We start from the raw sequence: 20,498 nt of genomic DNA, 5'->3' as shown, positions 1-20,498 counted from the left end.
GAAGTTCAGACTCAGCTGCTGGGAGGAGTCTAGCTGTCAGTTTTCACCACTCTGATTAACGATGGGGTTGTTTAAATGCTCCGGAAGCATGAGTACCTGATGGCGGTCAGAGTTTTGGGATGTCCTGGATGGTTACCTTATTCACATTACATAGGAAGGCTGGCTAAAAGGGTAACATTTACATTTCACACAGTTCCCCTAATTCTGTCCAATCGACTTCCGAAGTTAAGTACATACCTTGCCGAGGGAGGGTAAATTTTTCAAACATTTACTGTGTGTTCGTTTTCAAGATGTGTACGTGCAGAGCCCGTGAAGTGAACTGTAGTGAATTAAACAAACAGGCTCGCTGCGCTGGTGTTTATTTAGTCTTCTACAGAAGACACATAATCACTTTGGGGGAAAAAAAAAAGATAGGAAATGGTCACCCATATTAGTGATCATATTAAAAAAAAGAGAGAGGTTAAGATAGTGGCATCCTAACCTGTCGAATTGGCCAGAGTAACAATGGTTACATTTGTAACCTCCAGCTATTTACCGCTGATACAGTCTTCTCTCAGCACACAGGAATTTTTTTTTTCCATTCTAAAACACAGCCTTATGGACATTGTACCACCTGCTTCCTCTGCCTAGAATGCTGCTCCCCATGATCTTCTGTGGTTGGTAATTCTAATTCTGTTCACACCTTAAGTCACTCACAGAGAAATTGGGTGGGCAATCTAGTTATATAGCCACCTGATCACTTCCCAGCAGTTGTCACTACCTAGTATTTTTTTTCCTCATATTTACCTATATATTTCTTCCCCGCCCCATTCACAGAAATGCGCAAATGTAAACTTTGAGAGCTGGGACATCTTTGTCTTGTTCATGGCTGTCTCTAGTACCCAGAAGTGTCGGGAACATAGTAAGTGCTTAATGCTTATTGAAGGTCATTAGAAACGAAAACTTTTACAAGAATGTTCACAGTAGCCTTACTCATAATAGCCAGCAAATTCTTTGTTGTAGGGGGATGTCTTGTGCACTGCCGAAGTCGAGCAGCATGGCTAGGTCCTATCCATTCGATGCCAGAAGCACTCCAGTTGAAACAACTCAAAGTATCTTCGGACATTACCAAAAGTCCCCTGAGACATTGTTGCCTCCCTGGGCAAAATCCCTCCTTCTCCACGCCCTTAAAGAATTGTTACTGTTTCACTGTAAAATTCTCTCAACTTTACTGTATGCTTGAAATTTTTCAGAGTAGTTGGAGAAAAAAAGATTTAATGACATCGAAAAATGCCCACAAAGCACCAAGTAAAAGATAAAAGGTGCAGCCATGAAAACACGTGTACTAATCTTATTTTTGTAAAAAAGGGGAAAAAAGTTGTGCACTAATTGGTATTAGTTGGAACACTGTGAATGTGTTCACAAAAAAAATCTTGAGATTTCTAAAAATATGTAACAGCACAAAGAAAAAAGTGCATTACCGATATTGAGATTGTAAAAATTATTTTAATGGTGGGGTCGCCTTCAAACTATCCTTTAATTAGCCGAGATAAATTTCCATGCATTCACGTGGCATTTCCTAACGTCACCACAACCACTATCCAGGCTCACCTCTGCCTAATGCCTTGGCCTTCAGGGGACAACACCATCCCCATTGTGTGCGAAGACATTAGGAGCGCAGAACAGGGACCCTACATCTACCTACCGAACCCTAAGCTGCATGAAATCGAATGATTCCTACACGTGTTTGAATCTGAGGAGCGTTTGTTACTCTAATAGGCCATTTCTTGACCCAGGAAACAATGCTGGCTAATACTTCTCCGTGACAGCGGCAGCGGCTGGGAAATGCCGTAGGATGGAATAAGAAGTCTGTGCTAGGGGCGCTTGGGTGGCTTAGTCGGTTAAGCGTCCGACTTTCGCTTAGGTCATGATCTCGCGGTTCGTGGGTTCGAGCCCCGCGTCGGGCTCTGTGCTGACTGCCAGCTCGGAGCCTGGAGCCTGTTTCAGTCTGTGACTCCCTCTCTCTCTGACCCTCCCCTGCTCACGCTGTCGCTCTCTCTCTCCCTCTCCTAGAAAAGAAAAAATATTAAAAAAAAAAGAAGAAGAAGAAGAAGAAGAACTCTGTGCCTGAGAACAGCAGAGCCTAGAATCCCAGTCACCGAGCAGCTGGGCTTCCGGGGCGCGCCGCCAGCGAGCGCGCGCATGCGCCAGGCCGGGAAGGCGTTGTCTCACTTCCCCTAGGCCGCCCCGCAGGAGTGGCTTGTAGCCTTCGGATTCCCTGGCCCTGGAATTCCGAGGCTCCTTCTGGACGAGACCTGAGCTGTCCATGCAGCCAGAAAACCCGGTGTTCCAGCACAGAGGGGGTCCATCGCTCCAGGTGAGTCTACCGTCCACTGCCTCCCAGCCGGATCGGGGGTTCCCAGGGCGCGGGTTCCCAGGGTTGCGGCTTCCAGTTTCACCCTCCGGGAACTTCACGACGCAGTGGCACCGCCTCCCCGCGGGCTGCACACTGCTCATTGGTTCCAGCCGGAAGTTCCTGACGCCGCCCGCATTCCCATCCCCCCCCCCCCCCCCGCTAGTCGGTTGTTAGGGGCGACGGCGCCTGCGCACAAGGCTTCGGTAGTATGTTTCAGCCAGTTGACCGGTGTCAGGTCTTGTGCAGCCTGGACCCGATCTCCTCTATAGAATAAAAGTCTACGAGGAAAAAGAATGATTCCACTTAGGAAGCTCAAGTTTTATTCTGCATTCGTACAGCATTCATTGAAATCTTGAGTCGGAAATTTCTCCTCAAGGTTTTTTTGTTTGTTTACCTTGAAATGTCATCAACGGAAATAAGTCTGACAAGTAAATTATATACTTGTGACATCACTCCCATAGTTATCTGCACACGGGTCGCTTGGCCCCAAACTTCTTTGCTGGCTCCATCTCATCTTCCAGACCTCCAGACTCGGTGGGACTTTCTCCCAACTTCACTCACTCCCTGAGTGACCAAACAAGCATGCCTTTCACTATATGTTGGTTACTCGCAAAATTAATCTCCACCTGGATACCTCATAAACTACATAATTACATCCAACTGTCTGCTGAACATCTCTACTGAATAGGTGTCTTAATAGGCACTTCATTCCATATTTCTTTTTTTAATGTCTTGGTAGAGAATTATTTATTTTCATTTTTTTAATGTTTATGTATTTTTGAGAGAGGGAGTGGGGGGGGGGGGGAAGGCAGAGAGAGGGAGACAGAGAATCCCAAGCAAACTCCAAGCTGTCAGCACACAGCCCAATGCGGGACTGGAACTCACGGACCATGAGACCATGAGCAGAAATCAAGAGTCGGCTGCTTAACCAACTGAGCCACCCAACAAACTCAGGACTGTGAACCTGAGCAGAAATCACAAATCAGAGGCTTAACCTACTGAGCGATCCAGGCAGCCCCATTCCATAGTATTTCTAAAACCAGACTTCAAGTTTCCACCATTTTCCCTACCTAAATAAATGCCAAATCCATTCTTCCAATCTCTTAATGCTTTAGGTTCATTATTCAGTCTCTTCTCTATAGTCACCTTTAGCAGAGAGGTGGTCCCTGAGTACCCTGTGTACAGTTGAACAACCCTCTCCTCCCTCCTACCCACTTGTTCCTTATCCCCCTCATCTTCTTCAGTCTTTATCATAACAGTTATGCTAGGCATACATATTTGTTTTTTTGTTGTCATGGTCTTCTCCCATTGAATTAAGTCTTAATGATAGCCGAGATTTTTGTGTGATTCTTGTTCATTGTTATAGTCTTAATGCCAAGGACAATGCTTGACACACAGTAGGTACTCAAGAAACATTTGTGGATGAACAACAAATAACAATAATAGCAACCACTTTTATAGTACTCTGTTGCCACACGTTGTTTTAAGCACTTTCCACACATCATCATTTAATCCTCAAGCGACCCTATAGAGGTGAGGAGATTGAGGCACAGAGAAATTAAGTCACCTACCTGAGGTCACACAGTTGGTATGGGCACATTGGCATCTAAGTCACAGAGTACATACTTAAACCACTGTGATGAAAAATACAAAGTAAATTCACTTCCTCTAATAACCATCTACTCAATTGTTTCTTGGATTCCTCAACTTTAAAACAGATTAGGGGTGCCTGAGTGGCTCAGTCAGTTAAGTTGTATGGCTCTGAATTTCAGCTCAGGTCATGATCTCACAGTTGGGTACCTGAGTTTGAGCCCCATGTAGGGCTCTGCACTGACAGCACGAAGCCTGCTTAGGATTGTCTGTCTGTCTCTTTCAGTCTCACCCCTTCTCAGTCCGTTCTCTTCTCTCTCTCTCCCTCTCTCCTCTCTCTCTCTCTCTCTCTCTCTCAAAACTAAACATTTAAAAAATAAAACAGACTAGAAAAGATATTCATGGAATTCCAGTGAGGTCAGGGATTTTAAGTACTTACATGAATATTTTTTAATAACAGAGGAAATGCGTAAGGTATGATGTCAAATGGAAATAGGATATAAAATTATATGAAGTCATTAGTTAGTAAAGGAAACATTGTGTTTAAGGGAGGGAAGTGTTTGCTGCTCTAACAGGTTTTGTAAAGAACTCAAAAATGGTAAGTAGCATTGGTAATATTTAAACTACTTGAATTGGGGTGGCCAGAGGACAAAGCAGGGGTTTCTGATCTGTGTAGAAGAGAGCTAATATTAGGTCTAGGGAAAAAAAAAACAAAAAACAAAAAAAACGTTCTGGGGTCAAATAGGTTTGGGACACTCAGTATACTAAAACTTCTTAGAAATTCACAATGCATATTGGAATCTAACAACAAAGATTGAGATGCCACATACAAAAAGTGTGTCCATATAATTTGTTTTCCAAATGGGGTTATTTTTATCTAAGATAAATGCTAACCTAGTTGGTACAATGGCATGACCCATGGTCACCCTGAAGAAACTTGTTAAACTTAGTGTCATTTAGCATTTCCAGAACTTATTTGAGCAAAAAATGCTTTGTGGAAATTTTTTTTTCCCAGCATGACAGTGGCACCCTGATAAACAGTGTTTTAATGACTTTAAGTTGAAAAAGCACTGGGATTAGGAATGAAGTATTGGCATTGATTTATACTCTGATCTGTGGACATAGCCCAATGTGTGCAAGAGTGCCTCAAATTGTTCTGATTCCTATCGAGTTAATCCTAATGAACTCAACACCCCACCACATTTAGTCATTCTCGTAATCCTTGATGTGTTTGTGACAGGACCCACTACTGTTACTGATCTAAATTACCTGTGAGTAATTTACATTTCTATTTAAGTAGAGCTTTTTCATTCTTTAGAAGTACCATATAGTGAACTAGCTCAACTGTTGACCAAATACCATTTTCTAATATTAAAGAAATGATCCAATTGTATTGGATACAATAAAGAAGATTTGAATAACAGGAGAGACATGTTCCTAGAGGGCTTGATAATGGATCATCCAAGGCAGACTTCGTAAACGGGATCCACTCTACGTGTGCTGGCATTTTGTGCCACCAGTCTGTGAAACTCACAGCCAGATCAGGAGCTGGAATAAATTCACTTCACTAAGTAGCTGTCAGGGTTTTTGGCTAGTTTGCCTTCAACTAAGGGAAACCTAACACACCCGACTCCTCCTCTCAGACTGCAGCCCTCGTTCCCAATCACAAATCATGTGAACATTTTTCTATTAGATAGACGGTGCCTTCCTGAGTGTCTTGTAGACCTCTGTTAGACACTGCATACAATACATATAATGGCAATATGGAGTGTGAGTTGATGGAGGCAGAGTCTAGATAAGAGGAGTCAAAGTTCTAGAAGGCGACAGATACACACTCAACTTTGAAATCTTGAAGAGACTGCTTAATAAAGGGTCTGTTTACAGAGGTGTGGCCAGGTTTAAAGAAACCTCCACTACCCAGAGGCCTGAAAGGTCTGCTGGAGCTGAGGAAGAAGGACTTCCCACAAAAGCTATGGTCTTAGAGGGTCATGGCCATTGTCAGAATCCCACCAAAACAGGAAAGGAGTAGTGGAGAAATACTCTAGGGTCTTTCTCCTGCCATCTTCCTTCACGACAGAGCCATTAGCTGAACCTAACCGTAAGAAAGGCAGAAAGGTTGAATGGTATAGGCTACAGGGGTCAGTTTTTCAGAGTCCAGAGCAGGGAGAAGAAGGACCAAGCATGTGTTTAGGGGACAAACAAAAAGTAACTAGCACAAGAGAAAATAGTCCAAATGATGAGCCCCTGAACCAGGCGTTGGTAGTTGGGGTTGTGAGGAAGGGACAGGTTCAGGTCCATACCAATTTTCTTGTGCTTTCCTGCCTCGTGGATCTTTCTTCTCTCCTCACTATGCCTCCTTCTCTGCTTGTCTCAGCCCCTCTTCAGGATTTGACTCAGATCCTGTCTCCTTCCTTAAATCTTTCCTGATAACCCATTTCATTGATCATGCACTCCTCTCAATCCCCACGATAATGCCTGTACTAGTCATTTAACACTTAACCTTTTTATCTTCATTGTTCTATATCTTATTAGATAATATGTCCTGATCCTCAAACTAAATAGAAAACCACAGGAAGGAATGAAGGATGAAGCTCTACATATAGTAGTTATTCAATAAACATTTATCAGAAGTGAGAAGAGTTCCATGAAGACAGCATTAACCAAGATAACGGTGCTTGATTTCACAGAGTAAATTCTCTTGGAGAAGGTAAGTCATGTTTCCTTTGCAGCAGTGGGACTGAGCTCTGTTTTCTTTTCAGATGTGTAACCTTTCTTTTTTTCTGAATTCAGAAGCACTAAATACTAATCCTAAAACTTCAAACAATATAGAAACATACAAATTAGTCCTTCCCTTCTTCCCTCTACCCACATTTAGCCAACTGTTCGTAGTTTGGTGAGTTATCTTTCTGACTTTGTTCATGTATGTGTAATGATGTAACAAGGATAATAAGACCATAACCATTTATATCCTTCTATAATCTGCTTTTTTTTAGGTAACCATGTATCATGAACATCAGTGTTAATATACATTTTCTAATGATCTCATGATATGTTTACTATTTATATGTATATTTACTTAACTATCTATTGTTGAACATTAGGTCATTTCTGATTTTTTTTATTATAAATAATAAGCAGTAAACATCCTTACAAACACTTTTTTTATATAATGTCTGATTTTTTTCCTTAGGTCGGTTTCACAGAATTGGAATATTTAGATCAGTTTTTCCTATAGCAACCTTTTCTTCTATGACAACTACCAGACATTAACCATTTGTGTGTGCGTGTCTGTTGCGGGGGAGGGGGCGTGCGCACGCACGTGTGTGTGTACATGCCAATTTGGTAAGTTAACAATATTGTGTTGACAGGACTTCCACTTTTGGAACAACAGAGTAGATATATTTTTCCTAATTTGTCCTGCGAAGTACAACTAAGGATCTTGAACATTATTTCTAAAGCAAACACAAAAGACTCTGAAACGTGGAGAAGAAGGCAGACCAACTAGGGACCTTGGGACCCAAGGAAAGACACAGTGGTGACTTTCTTCGGTATCCTTTTTTGCCTTAAATATCCAAGACTTGATTTAAAAAGCAGCAACCCAGAAATGCCAAGGGTAAAGACCAAAAAAGAATTTTAAAGCCCCCCAAAAGCCTGCTCTTTCTAGCTAAAGTACCAAGAAATGTCCAGCTGAGCAAGACGGAAAACATTTAGATAATAAATGCTCTACACCAAGCAAATACGACAGAAAACACTGTGTCCTCTCCCCCAACCACACCAGCAAAGGGAGCCTTGATTCCACTGTCACGACCCCGTAATAAGCACTTCAATTCCCACTCCTTGTCAGGATGGTATCAAAAACAATCCGATTAGGGACCCAGGACTTTCCTCCCTGCCTGGTGATAAGAAGGACCTTACCACAGTTTTGGTGTTAGACCCCATGTCAGGTCCATGTCAGACCATATGGGGAGCCTGTAATTCCACTCTGATGCAGCGATAACAAGGTATCCCTCCTTCACCTTGCTGGAGTAATGTCCTAGTAGGGAGGCCAGACTTTCACCACTACCTGGCAGTAGCAAAGCTACCCCTCAACATGGTGTTAGTGGAGGCCACATGCGTAGCAGTAAGGAGGCCCTCCCACCGCCAAAAGCTCTCCCCCCACCCCCCACCCCCGCTTTTTTTCCTCCTTTCAGGAGCAGTACCAGAAAAAGTATGCTAAATGGAAGATTTGAGTAAAATTCAGTCTCATAATACCTAAAGTCTCATAATACCTAAATAAAATAAAACACTTGTCATACCAAAAACAAGGAAAATCTCAAACTAAGTGAAAAAGACAATAAATAGATGTCAATGCCAGGATGACAGAGATGGTAGAATTATCTGACTTTTTTTTTAAAGTAATGTCTGTACCTGTCTTGGGTCTCAAACTCACAACCCTGAAATCAAGAGTAGCATGCTCTTCCTACTGAGCCAGCCAGGTGCTCCTGACAAAGATTTTAAAACACCATTCATAAGTGTGCCTGGCTGGCTTAGTTGGAAGAACATGGGACTCTTGATCTCGGGATCATGAGTTCACAACCCATATTGGGTGTAGAGATTACTTAAATAAATAAATAAAACTTAAATAAATAAACAAAACACCTATCATTTCAGTGGGCAATGACAGAGACACTTCAAGCAAAAAAATTGGAGGTGGTGCAGCTGGTGGCTCAGTCAGTTGAGCATCCAACTCTTGATTTCAGCCTAGATCATGATCTCATGGTTCATGAGGTGGAGCCCTGAATCAGGCTCTGCACTGTCAATGCACAGAGCCTGCTCAGGATTCTTTCTCCCTCTCTCTGCTCCCACCCCCCCCCTTCTCTCTCTCAAAATAAACAAGAGTCTCAGTAAAGAAATAAGATATACAGAAGAACCAAATGCAAATGTTAGAACTTAAAAATGCAATAACCAAAATTGAAAACACAGTAGATGGACTCACCAACAGAAGGAAGGGGACGGAAGAAAGGATCAGTTAACTGGAAAACATAATAATAGAAATTATCCAGTCTAAACAGTGGAGACAAATAGGCCCAAAATAAATTAACAAACAGAGTTTTAAGAGCATGTGGGACTATAACAAAAGATCTAACATGTCATTCCAAAAGGAGAAGACAGAGCGGAAAAAGTACTTGAAGACATGATGTCTGAAAATTTCCCAAATTTGTCAAAAAGCATTAACAGATTCAAGAAATTGAATGAATGTCAAGCACAAAGAATTCAAAGAAATTCACATCAAGATATATCATAGTCAAGCTTCTGAAGACTAAAGACAAAGAAAAGGTCTTGAAAGCAAGCAGAAATGAACCGTAGCTATAAGGTTCAAATAAGAGAATATTTCTCACCAGAAACTGTGGGGGGCCAAAATGAAGAGACATGATATTTTTCAAGTGCTGAAAGTAAAGAATTGCCAACCTAGAATACCACATCCAGTGAAAATATCCTCAGGAATGAAGGGTAAATCAAGACAATTCTGACATGAAAGAAAACTAAGAGAATTTGTCACCAGTAGGTCTACCCTAAAAAATTGCTCAAGTAAGTTCTCTATACGGAAAGGAAACAAGAAAGGAATTATTATGGAAGAAATATCATGAAAAAGATGAAAGTATGGTCAAATACTTCCCTTCTGCTGAGTTTTCTACATTCTATTTGATGGCTGGAGCAAAAATTATAACACTCTTGTGGTTCTAAATGTATATAGAAGAAATTTTTAAGATTATTATATTATAAATGGGGGAAGGTAAAGTGACATAAAGTAACAAAGTTTCTGTACATCACTCAAGCTGTTAAAATAAGACACCAGTGATATTTATATGTGTGTGTGTGATGTTTTATATAGGGTGTGTAGAATAACCACTAAAAGAGTTATAAAAGTAATGCAAAGACATTATACATTAACCAAAATGGAATTTCAAAATATTTTCAAGCTACAAAAGGCAGGGAAAAGAAAACAAAGAAATTAAAAATATAGAAAGCAAACATAAAATAATATAGTTGACTTAAGCCTCAGTAATTGTATTAAATGTAAATCATCTAAATACAATAATTAAAAGAGATTCCTCCACCCACCCACCCACCCCGGCACACATACCCATACATACAAAGAATTATCTGGTCTGAAATATCAATAGTTCCAAGATTGAGAAATCCTAAACTAGAGTCTAGTTAAAGTCTAGACTCCAGACTTTCAACAAATTCATGTTGCCTACTGCACACTACATTGCTGCTTTCTAAGGTACCTGGTGCTGTTTCCTGAGCCTTCCTAAGGTTCTGCAGCTTCCCTACCCACCTGACCAAGCTTTCCAATAGAGGAAAGAAAGCTGAAATCTAAGTTAGTTATAACTCATTTACCCCTTTCCACCTTTCAAATTTTTGTTAATAGCTTTTGTTATTTCCTTTCCCTTTGTCTTTGAGAATTTATCCTTTTACTCTCATTTTAATGGGGTCACAGAGAAAGGGAAATATTTATACAAGGCTCATTCTCCATGTTTTACCAGAAGTCCCCACATGTTTTCTTGCAAATGAAATTAAATTTATATTTTAAAAAAGTCCTACTTGGGGGTGCCTCAGTCGGTTAAGTGTCTGACTTTGACTCAGGTCATGATCTCATTATTTGTGGGTTTGAGAACCAGGCTGAGCTCTGCACTGACAGTGTGGAACCTGCTTGGGATTCTCTCTCCCCCTCTCTCTGTCCCTACCCCACTTGCTCTCTCTCTCTCTCTTTCAAAATAAATAAATAAACTTTAAAAAAATCCTACTTGATTAGCATCTCAGTAACCTTTATAAGTCTGGAATGGGGAAGACTTTTATAACAAAGATTCAAAGTCCAGAAGCCATGAAAGCAAAAGTTGATGAACATGCCTAAATGGGGGAGGTACACATAGACACAAACAAAATGCCATAAAAAGACTATGTGTTAAGAATTCTTTTAGGGCTGCCTGGCTTGATCCAAAGAGTGTTCCAACACTTCATTTCAGGGTCGTGAGTTCGAGCCCCATGTTGGCTGTAGAGATTACTTAAATAAATTTAAAAAAAAATTTTTAAAAGAGAGGTGGTACTATATAAAAACGTAAACTTCAGTATGGCAACTTTTGGAAGGCAACTTGGGAATATCTGCCAGCATTTAAAATGTTGTACCTATTGCTCCAACAAGCCCCCTCTACAAACATATCCTTGAGTATATAGTATTAACAGTTTGCCAAATTGTATATATACAAAGAACTATTATATAAGTATTCATAACAGCAAAAGTGTAGAAACAACCCAAGTTCCCATCAATAGGTAAAGAATGCAGTACATTATGACATATCTACATGATTCAGTCTGACAGTCAACTACTAGAAAGAATGAGATAAACCCCTATGTACTGACACTGAATAGATCTTAAACATATATTTGGAGAGGAAGGAGTGGGGGAAGAAAGATATGTATATATGATCCCTGGGGATATATTTCGATTATATATCTCATTCTTTACATTCCTTTAAACTTTATACCACCATCTATTTTATACAGAGGTATATGTACAATGCCTAAAATGTCTTCTGTTTCTGAAACACCAAAACTCTGCCTTAGGTGGGAAACTTAGGCAGGTAGATCAGCAGAAACTGTATCTTCATTTCTCAACCTTCTACCATTTGAACTTTTTAACCTTGTACTTTTTTTGTTTTAATGTTAACAGGGGTTACTTGAGCTATGGGATTATTAGAATTTATTTTCTCTTCAGATTCTTCTGCTTTTAAAAATGAATAAACACTAATTTTTAAGAGAAAAATATTAACCATCTCTTACTAAATCTCTTACTTATTCTGTTCATTCTAGGTTTCCAAAGTGACCAGTCATAGCCTCTTTCCTGGCAATGTCATTGATAAGACTTTTGACTACGTAATTAGTTTACTTCAATGAAATTGCTCATTGTGGTAGCTCAAGATGCCAGATCAACTGTCTAGATACAGAGAAATTTGGTGCCTGGTTATTATTAGAGTTTTATGGCATTCACTGGATTGGCCCATGGTTTGGATCCTTAGCATATATTGCACCTATTTAAATTTCACATTTTATGAAGAAATCAAATACACTTTCAATAAGTACCTATATTGATCTATTAAGTTCTCCTAAGATTGTATTTGTAAATTATCTCTCTTATTATCTCATCTCCTTAGAAATTTATGGATATCCAAAAATGATTGAGATTGAACAGGCAGAGGCCCAGCTCTCTGAGCTAGACCTGCTCACCAGTATGTTCCCCGGTGAGAACGAACTCATAGTGAATGACCAGCTGGCTTTAGCAGAAGTGAAAGATTGTATTGAAAAGAGGACGATGGATGGACGATCCTCAAAAGTTTACTTTACTATCAATATGAACCTGGATGTATCTGAGGAAGAAATGGTAATTCAGTTTGCTTTTGGAAGAACTAAAACAAATCAAGACTTAAAACAGCACTTAGGACATGTTCTTTTTTTTTTTTTTTTTTTTAATCAGGTGATGTTTTCTCTGGCCTGTATTCTTCCCTTTAAATACCCTGAAGTTCTGCCTGAAATTACTGTCAGGTATGTTATAGAAACTGGCCAACACAACACTAGAGTTCAGATTTATCTGAAAATAAAAGCAATTCTTAAGTTTGTTTTCTGTTCCAAGAAAATTGATTTAATTTTTGTATTCCATATCTTTTCCATCAGATCGGTATCATTAAGTAGGTCTCAGCAGACTCAGCTGAACACAGATCTGACTGCATACCTGAAAAAGAACTGTCTCGGAGATGTCTGTATATTGAATGCCACAGAGTGGGTTAGAGAACATGCTTCTAACTATATCAGCAGAGACACCACACCTTCCCCTGCTCCAGGAAGTGCAGTCCAGCCAGTTGATCTCATTCTCACAAGACTGTGGATCTATAGCCATCACATTTACAACAAGTACAAAAGAAAGTATATTCTAGAGTGGGCAAGGGAGCTTTCCCTGTCTGGATTTAGCATGCCTGGGAAACCTGGTGTTGTTTGTGTGGAAGGCCCACAAAGCGCCTGTGAAGAATTCTGGTCAAGGTTTGCTTTCACAAATTTTGTATGCTGGGTCAATAATTTTAGTAGTAAGCAGGATACTAGAGATATGGAAATTAGTGTATCCCTGGGGCTGTACCTTATGGGGATTCAGTGTCAAGCCAGTGGATAAGACAGAGCTCACACATGGTCAGCATCACCGTCTTCCCTGACACAATGCACATATGAGATGTTCTATAAATAGCTATTAAATTGAGCCCCTGCCCTATGTGCTATGATCCCCTCCATTTCCATGGATCTGATTCTTCTCATTGATGGGATAAACTGTGCATACCCTGTGAAACAAAGAGATTTCTAATTTTCTCATTTCTGTACTGATTTCCTAAATGATTTTCTAAAAAAGTCCTGTTGAGAATTTGAGAGCAGTTTCCACATTTCTAAAATCTTGATATGAGGCAGCAGCAATAAATAAAGCTTGGGGATAGGATGGTGACCAGCATCATATTTGATTAAAATAACCTTGTGAGATAAAACTAGATTTCTTTACTTCCAGGAAAAGGCATTGATAAGTCTGTCATAGAACTTGTATTTTCAGTGCTTTAGAAGGTAAAACAAATTCCCAATATTTCTACTTTGAAACTTTCTTTTCAGACTCAGAAAATTAAACTGGAAGAGAATTTTAATTCGCCATCGAGAAGACATCCCTTTTGACGGTACAAATGACAAAATGGAAAGAGAAAGAAAATTTTCATGTTTCGAAGAAAAAGTGTTCAGTGTGAATGGAGCCAGAGGAAACCATATGGACTTCGGTCAGCTGTATCAGTTTTTAAATGCCCAAGGATGTGCAGATGTTTTCCAGATGTTCTTTGGTGTGGAAGGACAATGACTGGGCAGAGGAGTAGTTGAAAGTATTTTGTCACTGTTGGCCTTTGGACACTTTCCCCACTCTTTCCTGAACGATGAAGTAATTTTATTTTAGCCCCTTTGCAGAATGTTAGGGGGGAAAGAAAGAAAGGTAGTAGAGCTGAAATGTATCTGTTTTAAGTACATTCTTAAAATTGTTGATAGAAAATTCTTGACATAGCAACTACCCATTTTGAAAGAGAAATTAATTATACCAGAGGGAGAGGCCCTGCTTCCACTAAGAATGTGGAAAAGCTAGATGTTCACTCTTCAGCCTCTCTTGCAGCTAGGGGTGGTCTCAAGATGCGGCTTTGGGTGGGGGGCTACTGGGGGAACTTCTGCTTTCCCAGTCAGAAGGGCAGATGCAGCTAGAGCACCTCTGTTTCCCTGTTCTGCCACAAACACTAAAGAAGAGGCTGGAGCTGCAGTAGTTCTTCCAACCATGAAGGCAGGAAGGGCCAAGTGAGCCATGGAGATTCCTGTCCCCACGTTGCTGAGCTGCTGACCCAACACCAGCCCCCGCCTGTCTCTAGACAGCTGGTTATGAAATAAAATCAGTTTCATTTCGTTTTCTGTGCCTGTTACTAGCAGATGAAATCTGGATTGCCAAGTAGACTTCCCTCAAAGCTTTAGTTTTGCATCTACCCCAGCCGTTTGATACACAAACAGATGAAGTTTTTCTTAAACGGAGTTTGCAGTTCATCTCTGTTTTGGTATACTTCCCTTGCATACTTCCCTGTCCCTGGGCTCGCCTCACAGAAGGCTGAGGCACCAGAGCTCAAACTAACAGCCTTCAACAATTCATCAGATTGGTAATAGAGAATTTGTTTTTGGCAGACTGGATCTTGACACATTTTTCATTCTGGAAATGGCTTTCTGTAAATCTAGTTTCAACAAATTGACCTGGAGTCAAATAAACACACTACCTGGTTTTTGAGGCCCTCCAAAAATCAGTTACCTAAATACTTATTAAATAATATTTACTAGCTGCCAGCACTCCGGTCAGTACAATGCGATGAGTATTCCTTAAAAATTCAAACTTGGTTAGAGGAATAGGCGGGGGCGGGGAGCAGATACAATGCATTATTTAACTTAGTAAAAAGTTGGAGGCAACCTATGTGCCCAATTCTAAGTGAATCAGTAAGTGCAACAGATACATATTATGCAATACTTTGTAGACTTCAGAAGGAATAAAGCAGAACTAACAAGGCAATGTGAATAGATCTTAAATATAAAGGCAGTGAAACACCATTCTGTAAAAGGGAGTTATATGCAAAATGACCTCCAAAAACCAAATCCCTAAGACTGAAAAGGCCAATGAGTCCAGCTTGACAAGAAATGGTTTATTATGGGGGGTGGGGGGTTACGGACAGACGGGACAGAAGCATGTCTTGGAAGGCCACAAATGAGTAGATTGCCACAAGTACCTTTTCCCAGGACCTACTTTTATAGCCCTGGAGGCTGGGAGTGCTGGGGGACCACTCAGGAGGGAAGGCCTGAGAACAGCTGTATCTCCAGAGCACATCAAGGATGTTACGCCCCAAGGGTCTACCTAAGGGTGTAGTTGGGCCAAAAGAAAGAATGGGAGAGGGTGGCTTGTGCTCAAGAAGGGTTCCAGTCACAGAGCGGTCATCATGGCAGATTAGTCCAAGATGCTTTAGTCGGCTTCGCTTTAGTCGGCTTCACACAAACACAAATAAGAACTAGAATGGTGCCTATATTGGATGCAACTCCTATGCAGCTCTTCAGATTCCATGCCTACTGCCCATTGTTGTGTCAGTTGCCCTGTAAGTACCCATCCTTCCTTTGCTGCCACAACACAGCCAGATGGACCAGCTGTTCATCTAGGGTGTCTGCTCCCGTCACTTCCAAATGTGAATGAAAAATCTTATAAAGCAAAGGATCTGACATCCCTAGGAGCCACCAAAGGGGCCAGATGATGCAATTACTTTTAGCAGGACCAAAAAGCTAAAACTTTTTTCAGTCTTTGTACATTATTTTAATTTACATACCAGTTTTCTTTGTACAGATACACAAATCTCAAGTGTAACATAAAAACAGAATGAAATAAAGTAGCTTTATAAGTTTTCATCCTCAAGAACTTCTGTCAAATTTAGACATAGATTATTAAGACATAGCAAGAGGGGCACCTGGGTGGCTCAGTCAGTGAGACGTCCGACTTCAGCTCAGGTCATGGTCTCACGGTTTGTGGTTTGATCTCCACATTGGGCTCTGTCCTGACAGCTCAGAACCTGGAGCCTCCTTCAGATTCTTTGTCTCCCTCTCTCTCTCTCTCTCTCTGCCTCTCCCCCACTCTCTGTCAAAAATAAAATGTTAAATAAATTTTTTTAATAAAAAAATATTAGAGCTATAGGAAACATAGCTTCCTTAGACTATTAACAATGATTACATACTTGGTATATTAACATCCTTAATAGGTAAAATTGCATGTACATTTATTCCACAATGACAATGTATTAATTTGACATATATCATGAATTGGAGTCATCTACCAAGAAATAATGTTAAACTCTGAAAAGAAACTATTAGTCCCAACTCAAAGTAAGGTTAAAAGTTAAAAGGATATTTAGGAAACAAAAGTGTGGGCAGGAAACATTGGCCACATGTCCACTTTTATTTGTAAAAGTAACTCCTGTACAAACAATTCTTAAGTAACTTTTTTTAAATTGTAAAATTAATCCCATGAATCCAAATTAGTTGAATCTGCACTAGCAAGGTCAAAGCCACTGTTGTCATCTGCACATTAATTTGATAAATTGCGTTTTAAAACAAAACTGCACGTGCTGCTGTGCAGAACTGATGATCACTTTTAGCACTAATATAAAAAATTTCAGGCCTTTTTCTTTTTGGAAAGCTATATAGTAGGATATTAGAGAAACCCAACAATATGTCATTTGTGGAACTCCATAAAGACTTAGCAAGGCAGCTAAGAGTTTATGGCATTTAAGGACTGATGCACGTGTTACTTCCCAGGCACCCACCCCCTCCAACAATGATTACAACTATTTAGAACCAGCTGAGCCCATAAAAAGTTCTGCAAAGGGACACAATAAGCCTTCCGCGTAAGCACAATTGGCACAATTTGGCAACGTGCTCCCGTCAGGATGGGGGAGGGATGTAGGCATGTCTTTTGCCATCCCCACCAAATATCAAACATCAAAGGCGGAACCCTTCAAGAAGCACGAAAGGCGAGTGATTGGCAACCTGCTGACACCCAGATCCCCAGAGGTTTTCAAAAGCTCCGGGGCTTGGGCACTTTGACGTTCCACGGACTCTGCACCTGGAGCGCGCGGGACAGGCTCACCTGGAGCGCAGCCGGTCGGGGGGGAACCTCACGACGCTTTGCGCAGGCGCCCCACCTTTTACCGACTTGCCTGGAAACTGCTAGCCCGGTATCGGGGACCTTAGTGAGTGTGGGGGCCGATGGGGCAGGTTGCGAAACCTCAGCTACCAGAGCTGCATCTTAGGCTCTCCGTCCTACTGGAGATCTCACAGCCAGACAGGTGCGGCTGTGCTGCCAAATGGGCTTTTTATTTTTTATTATTTTTTCTTAACGCTTATTATCTTTTGGAAAAAAGGTATCGATCTGCATTCTCCTGGGTTTTCCCAGATGTTGCCGCAGTCGGAAGAATTGATGGAATGATGCTCTCTGGGATCCGGGTGATGCAGTCGAGGTCCACCGTGTCTCCAGATTATAATCAGGGAATTACATCAATGGAGGTTTAATCTACTTCCACCCCCTCATCCTATCCCCTGCATTTGGCTGTTTGGATTTTGTAACTCTCTTCTGTCTCGCTCCCCACCCCCACAGATAAATACGTATATAATGCATTTTTTCTAGAAAAGATGATCATTACAGGAAATGCAGAAATAACTGGATATAAAACCCACCCTAAGGGGTGCTTGAGTGGCTCAGTCATTTGAGCCTCAGACTCTTGATTTCCGCTCAGGTCATGATCACAGGGTTGTGGGATCAAGCCCTTCCTTGGGCTCTGAGCGGAGAGTGGAGCCTGCTTGAGATGCTCTCTCACCTGCTCCCTCTGCCCCTGTTCACCCCACTGTCACAGGCCTGCATTCCATCCCCCCCTCTCAAGTAATTAAATAAATAAAATCCACCCTAAGTCTGCCCCCAAGAAGACAATATTTTCTAGTATATTATTTTTACTCACGTGTATATGTAGTATATTCTTTTTTTTTTTAAGTTTATTTAGTTTTTGAGAGAGAGAGAGAGAGAAAGAGAGAGAGAGAGTGCGCAGGGGCAGGGAGGGAGAGGGAGAGAATCCCAAGCAGCCTCCGCACTGTTGGCACTGAACCTGAAGATGCAGAGCTCATCCCCTCGAATGCTGGGATCATGACCCCAGCTGAAATCAAGTATGACTCTCAACTGACTGAGACACCCAGGCGCCCCTGTGTTATTTTCTTTTTTAAGCAATTGAATTATACTGAACACACTGTTTTGTATCTTCCTTCTTTCATTAAACGCTAGATTTGGGGGCACCCGGCTGACTTGGTGAGTTAAGCATCTGACTTCTGCTCAGGTCATGATCTTGCAGTTTGTAAGTTCTAGCTCTGTGTAGGGTTCTGTGCTGGCAGCTGGCAGCCTGCTTCAGATTCTGTGTCTCCCTCTCTCTCTGTCTGTCTCTCTGACTGTCTCTCTCAAAAATAAATAAAACTTAAAAAAATAATTAAAAAAATAGATTTAAAATGTCTCCGTGATAGTGATATAGATTTTTCAGCAACATTGTCAAAGAGCATTGTATTTAGCTGAGTGTACTATAATTCACCAATTCACTGTTACGTTACAATGTCATAACCTTTTCCGGGTTTTATTTTGTTAATTTTCATTTTCCAATCCACAAAGGTATGGGCATCTGTTTTCTCTTCACCTTAGATTTTCAAAAGTGGAAATCCACTCTCAAGCCTTGGCTCTGTCTTGTTAAATTGTATTTGTGAAATACTAACAAATGAAAATTGCAACTCTTTTGAATTTTCCTTTTCTCTAGATTTTTATCAATGCCAATTATTATTACTATTTTGTCAATTTTATAGATAAAAAAATCTATGTTTTATTTTATCTTCATTAAAATTTTAGGGTGGATCAATTATATATAATTTGAAGTAAATGACTATTTATGTTTTACTTATTTTTATTTAAATGAGCAGCCTTAAAATACTTACCTGTAAGAGTTTTTTTTTTTTTGACAATAAGCATATTAGCCCCCAGTTAATGTTGCAGATTTCCTCATTTGTCTATTTGTTTTTTCTGACATAGGAAAAAAAACCCCACTTTTTAATTTAATGTATTTAAATCCATCAATAGTTTACCATATTCTCTCTTTGGGGTATCTATTGGGAAGGCTCTCTGTTGTTTCAAAACCTTGGGAGCTTCTCAGGTATAAACTCACGCTGGGGGGACAAGGAGGGACGGAAGAGGCAGGCCTCTGGTGGTAAGTGGTACCTGGTTTTTGTTTTGTTTGTTTTATAGGAGAATCATAGGGCATTTGTCTCATAGTCATGAGATTGAGCCTCAGGTCGGGCTCGGGATTCTCTCTCTCTCCCTCTCTCTACCCTGGTCTCCTTCTCTTTCTCTCAAAATACATAAATAAATATTTTTTTAAAAAACCAAAAAAATGCTTATCAGACTTTGTGCCTTTCCAAGGACTATCTTTTTACAGCAATACTTTTGATAGATATAGTATATGGATGTAGTATTATCTCACTTCACAGATGCTAAAACTGAGGATCAATGAGGCTAAGTAAGATGTACAAATTTGCACAGTTAGTAAGTAGAAGAGCTGGGCTACAAAGTCAGCATGAACCCAGAACTTGTCTTTTTCCCATTATTTCATTTTTCCATCCAGAAACAAAGATATGTTTCCATTTATCTTTTATGCTTCTGACTAAATTTTCGTGTTTTTTTCAATTACGTTTTATTATTTTATGCGCTTTTCCATTATATTTTCTGTTATTGTTAGTCAAATCAATACCTTTGTTAATACTGGATATTTATATGATATCTGACTTCATTTGTAGAGTGTTTTACTCTTTTGAATATTTCTTTTATTAATATTCTTGTGTTTTTCAAATAGACGTAATCTGCTGACAATACTCCACTGACATATTTTCCAATATTTAGACTACTTATTTTTGTTTTGATATATTTTTGTGGTAGTTGGAACCACAGAAGCAGCTATCAAGTAATTGAATGCTGTTTTCCCCCTAAGCTTATGTTAATACTTATTATTTATTCAATAACTCTTTACCCACTCTGGAATGGATAGAAGTGGACCCAGTCCTCATCAAGTCTGGATTCTAGTTTGAGAGTAAGGCATTTGACAACTATTGAGACTAGTATTTCTTTTCAGTTTATAAGTAGAGCAATCCATGAGAATGCATAACAGAGCCTGACCCAGTTGAACTTTGGAAGAGTCGGGGGTTTTGGACAGAGGGAGTGGCAAAGAAACGTTGACCCCAAAAGAGAGCCTCAGTGAAGACCCGGAAGCTGGAAAGTCTGTGACATGCCTAAGAGATGAAGTAAGGCTAGTGGGGCTTGTGACTG

The 20,498-nt window shown here is 40.3% G+C and overlaps 1 protein-coding gene across 1 annotated transcript; it reads left to right on the top strand.

Moving 5' to 3' along the window:
• Positions 1-2,116: 2,116 nt before the first annotated feature.
• Positions 2,117-14,489, top strand: RWDD2B (RWD domain containing 2B). The gene is made up of 6 exons (XM_039237297.1): positions 2,117-2,356; positions 6,518-6,692; positions 12,181-12,407; positions 12,501-12,568; positions 12,698-13,060; positions 13,667-14,489. The coding sequence occupies exons 3-6, from the start codon at positions 12,201-12,203 to the stop codon at positions 13,899-13,901; spliced, it is 873 nt and encodes a 290-aa protein (XP_039093228.1). The 5' UTR covers positions 2,117-2,356; positions 6,518-6,692; positions 12,181-12,200; the 3' UTR covers positions 13,902-14,489.
• The last annotated feature ends 6,009 nt before the right edge of the window (positions 14,490-20,498 follow it).

Source organism: Hyaena hyaena, unplaced genomic scaffold (assembly GCF_003009895.1).
Source record: "Hyaena hyaena isolate Hyena2069 unplaced genomic scaffold, ASM300989v1 scaffold_122, whole genome shotgun sequence".
Lineage (NCBI taxonomy): Eukaryota > Metazoa > Chordata > Mammalia > Carnivora > Hyaenidae > Hyaena > Hyaena hyaena.
The sequence above is the reverse complement of the archived record's forward strand: the minus strand, read 5'-3'. Positions and strand labels throughout refer to the sequence as shown.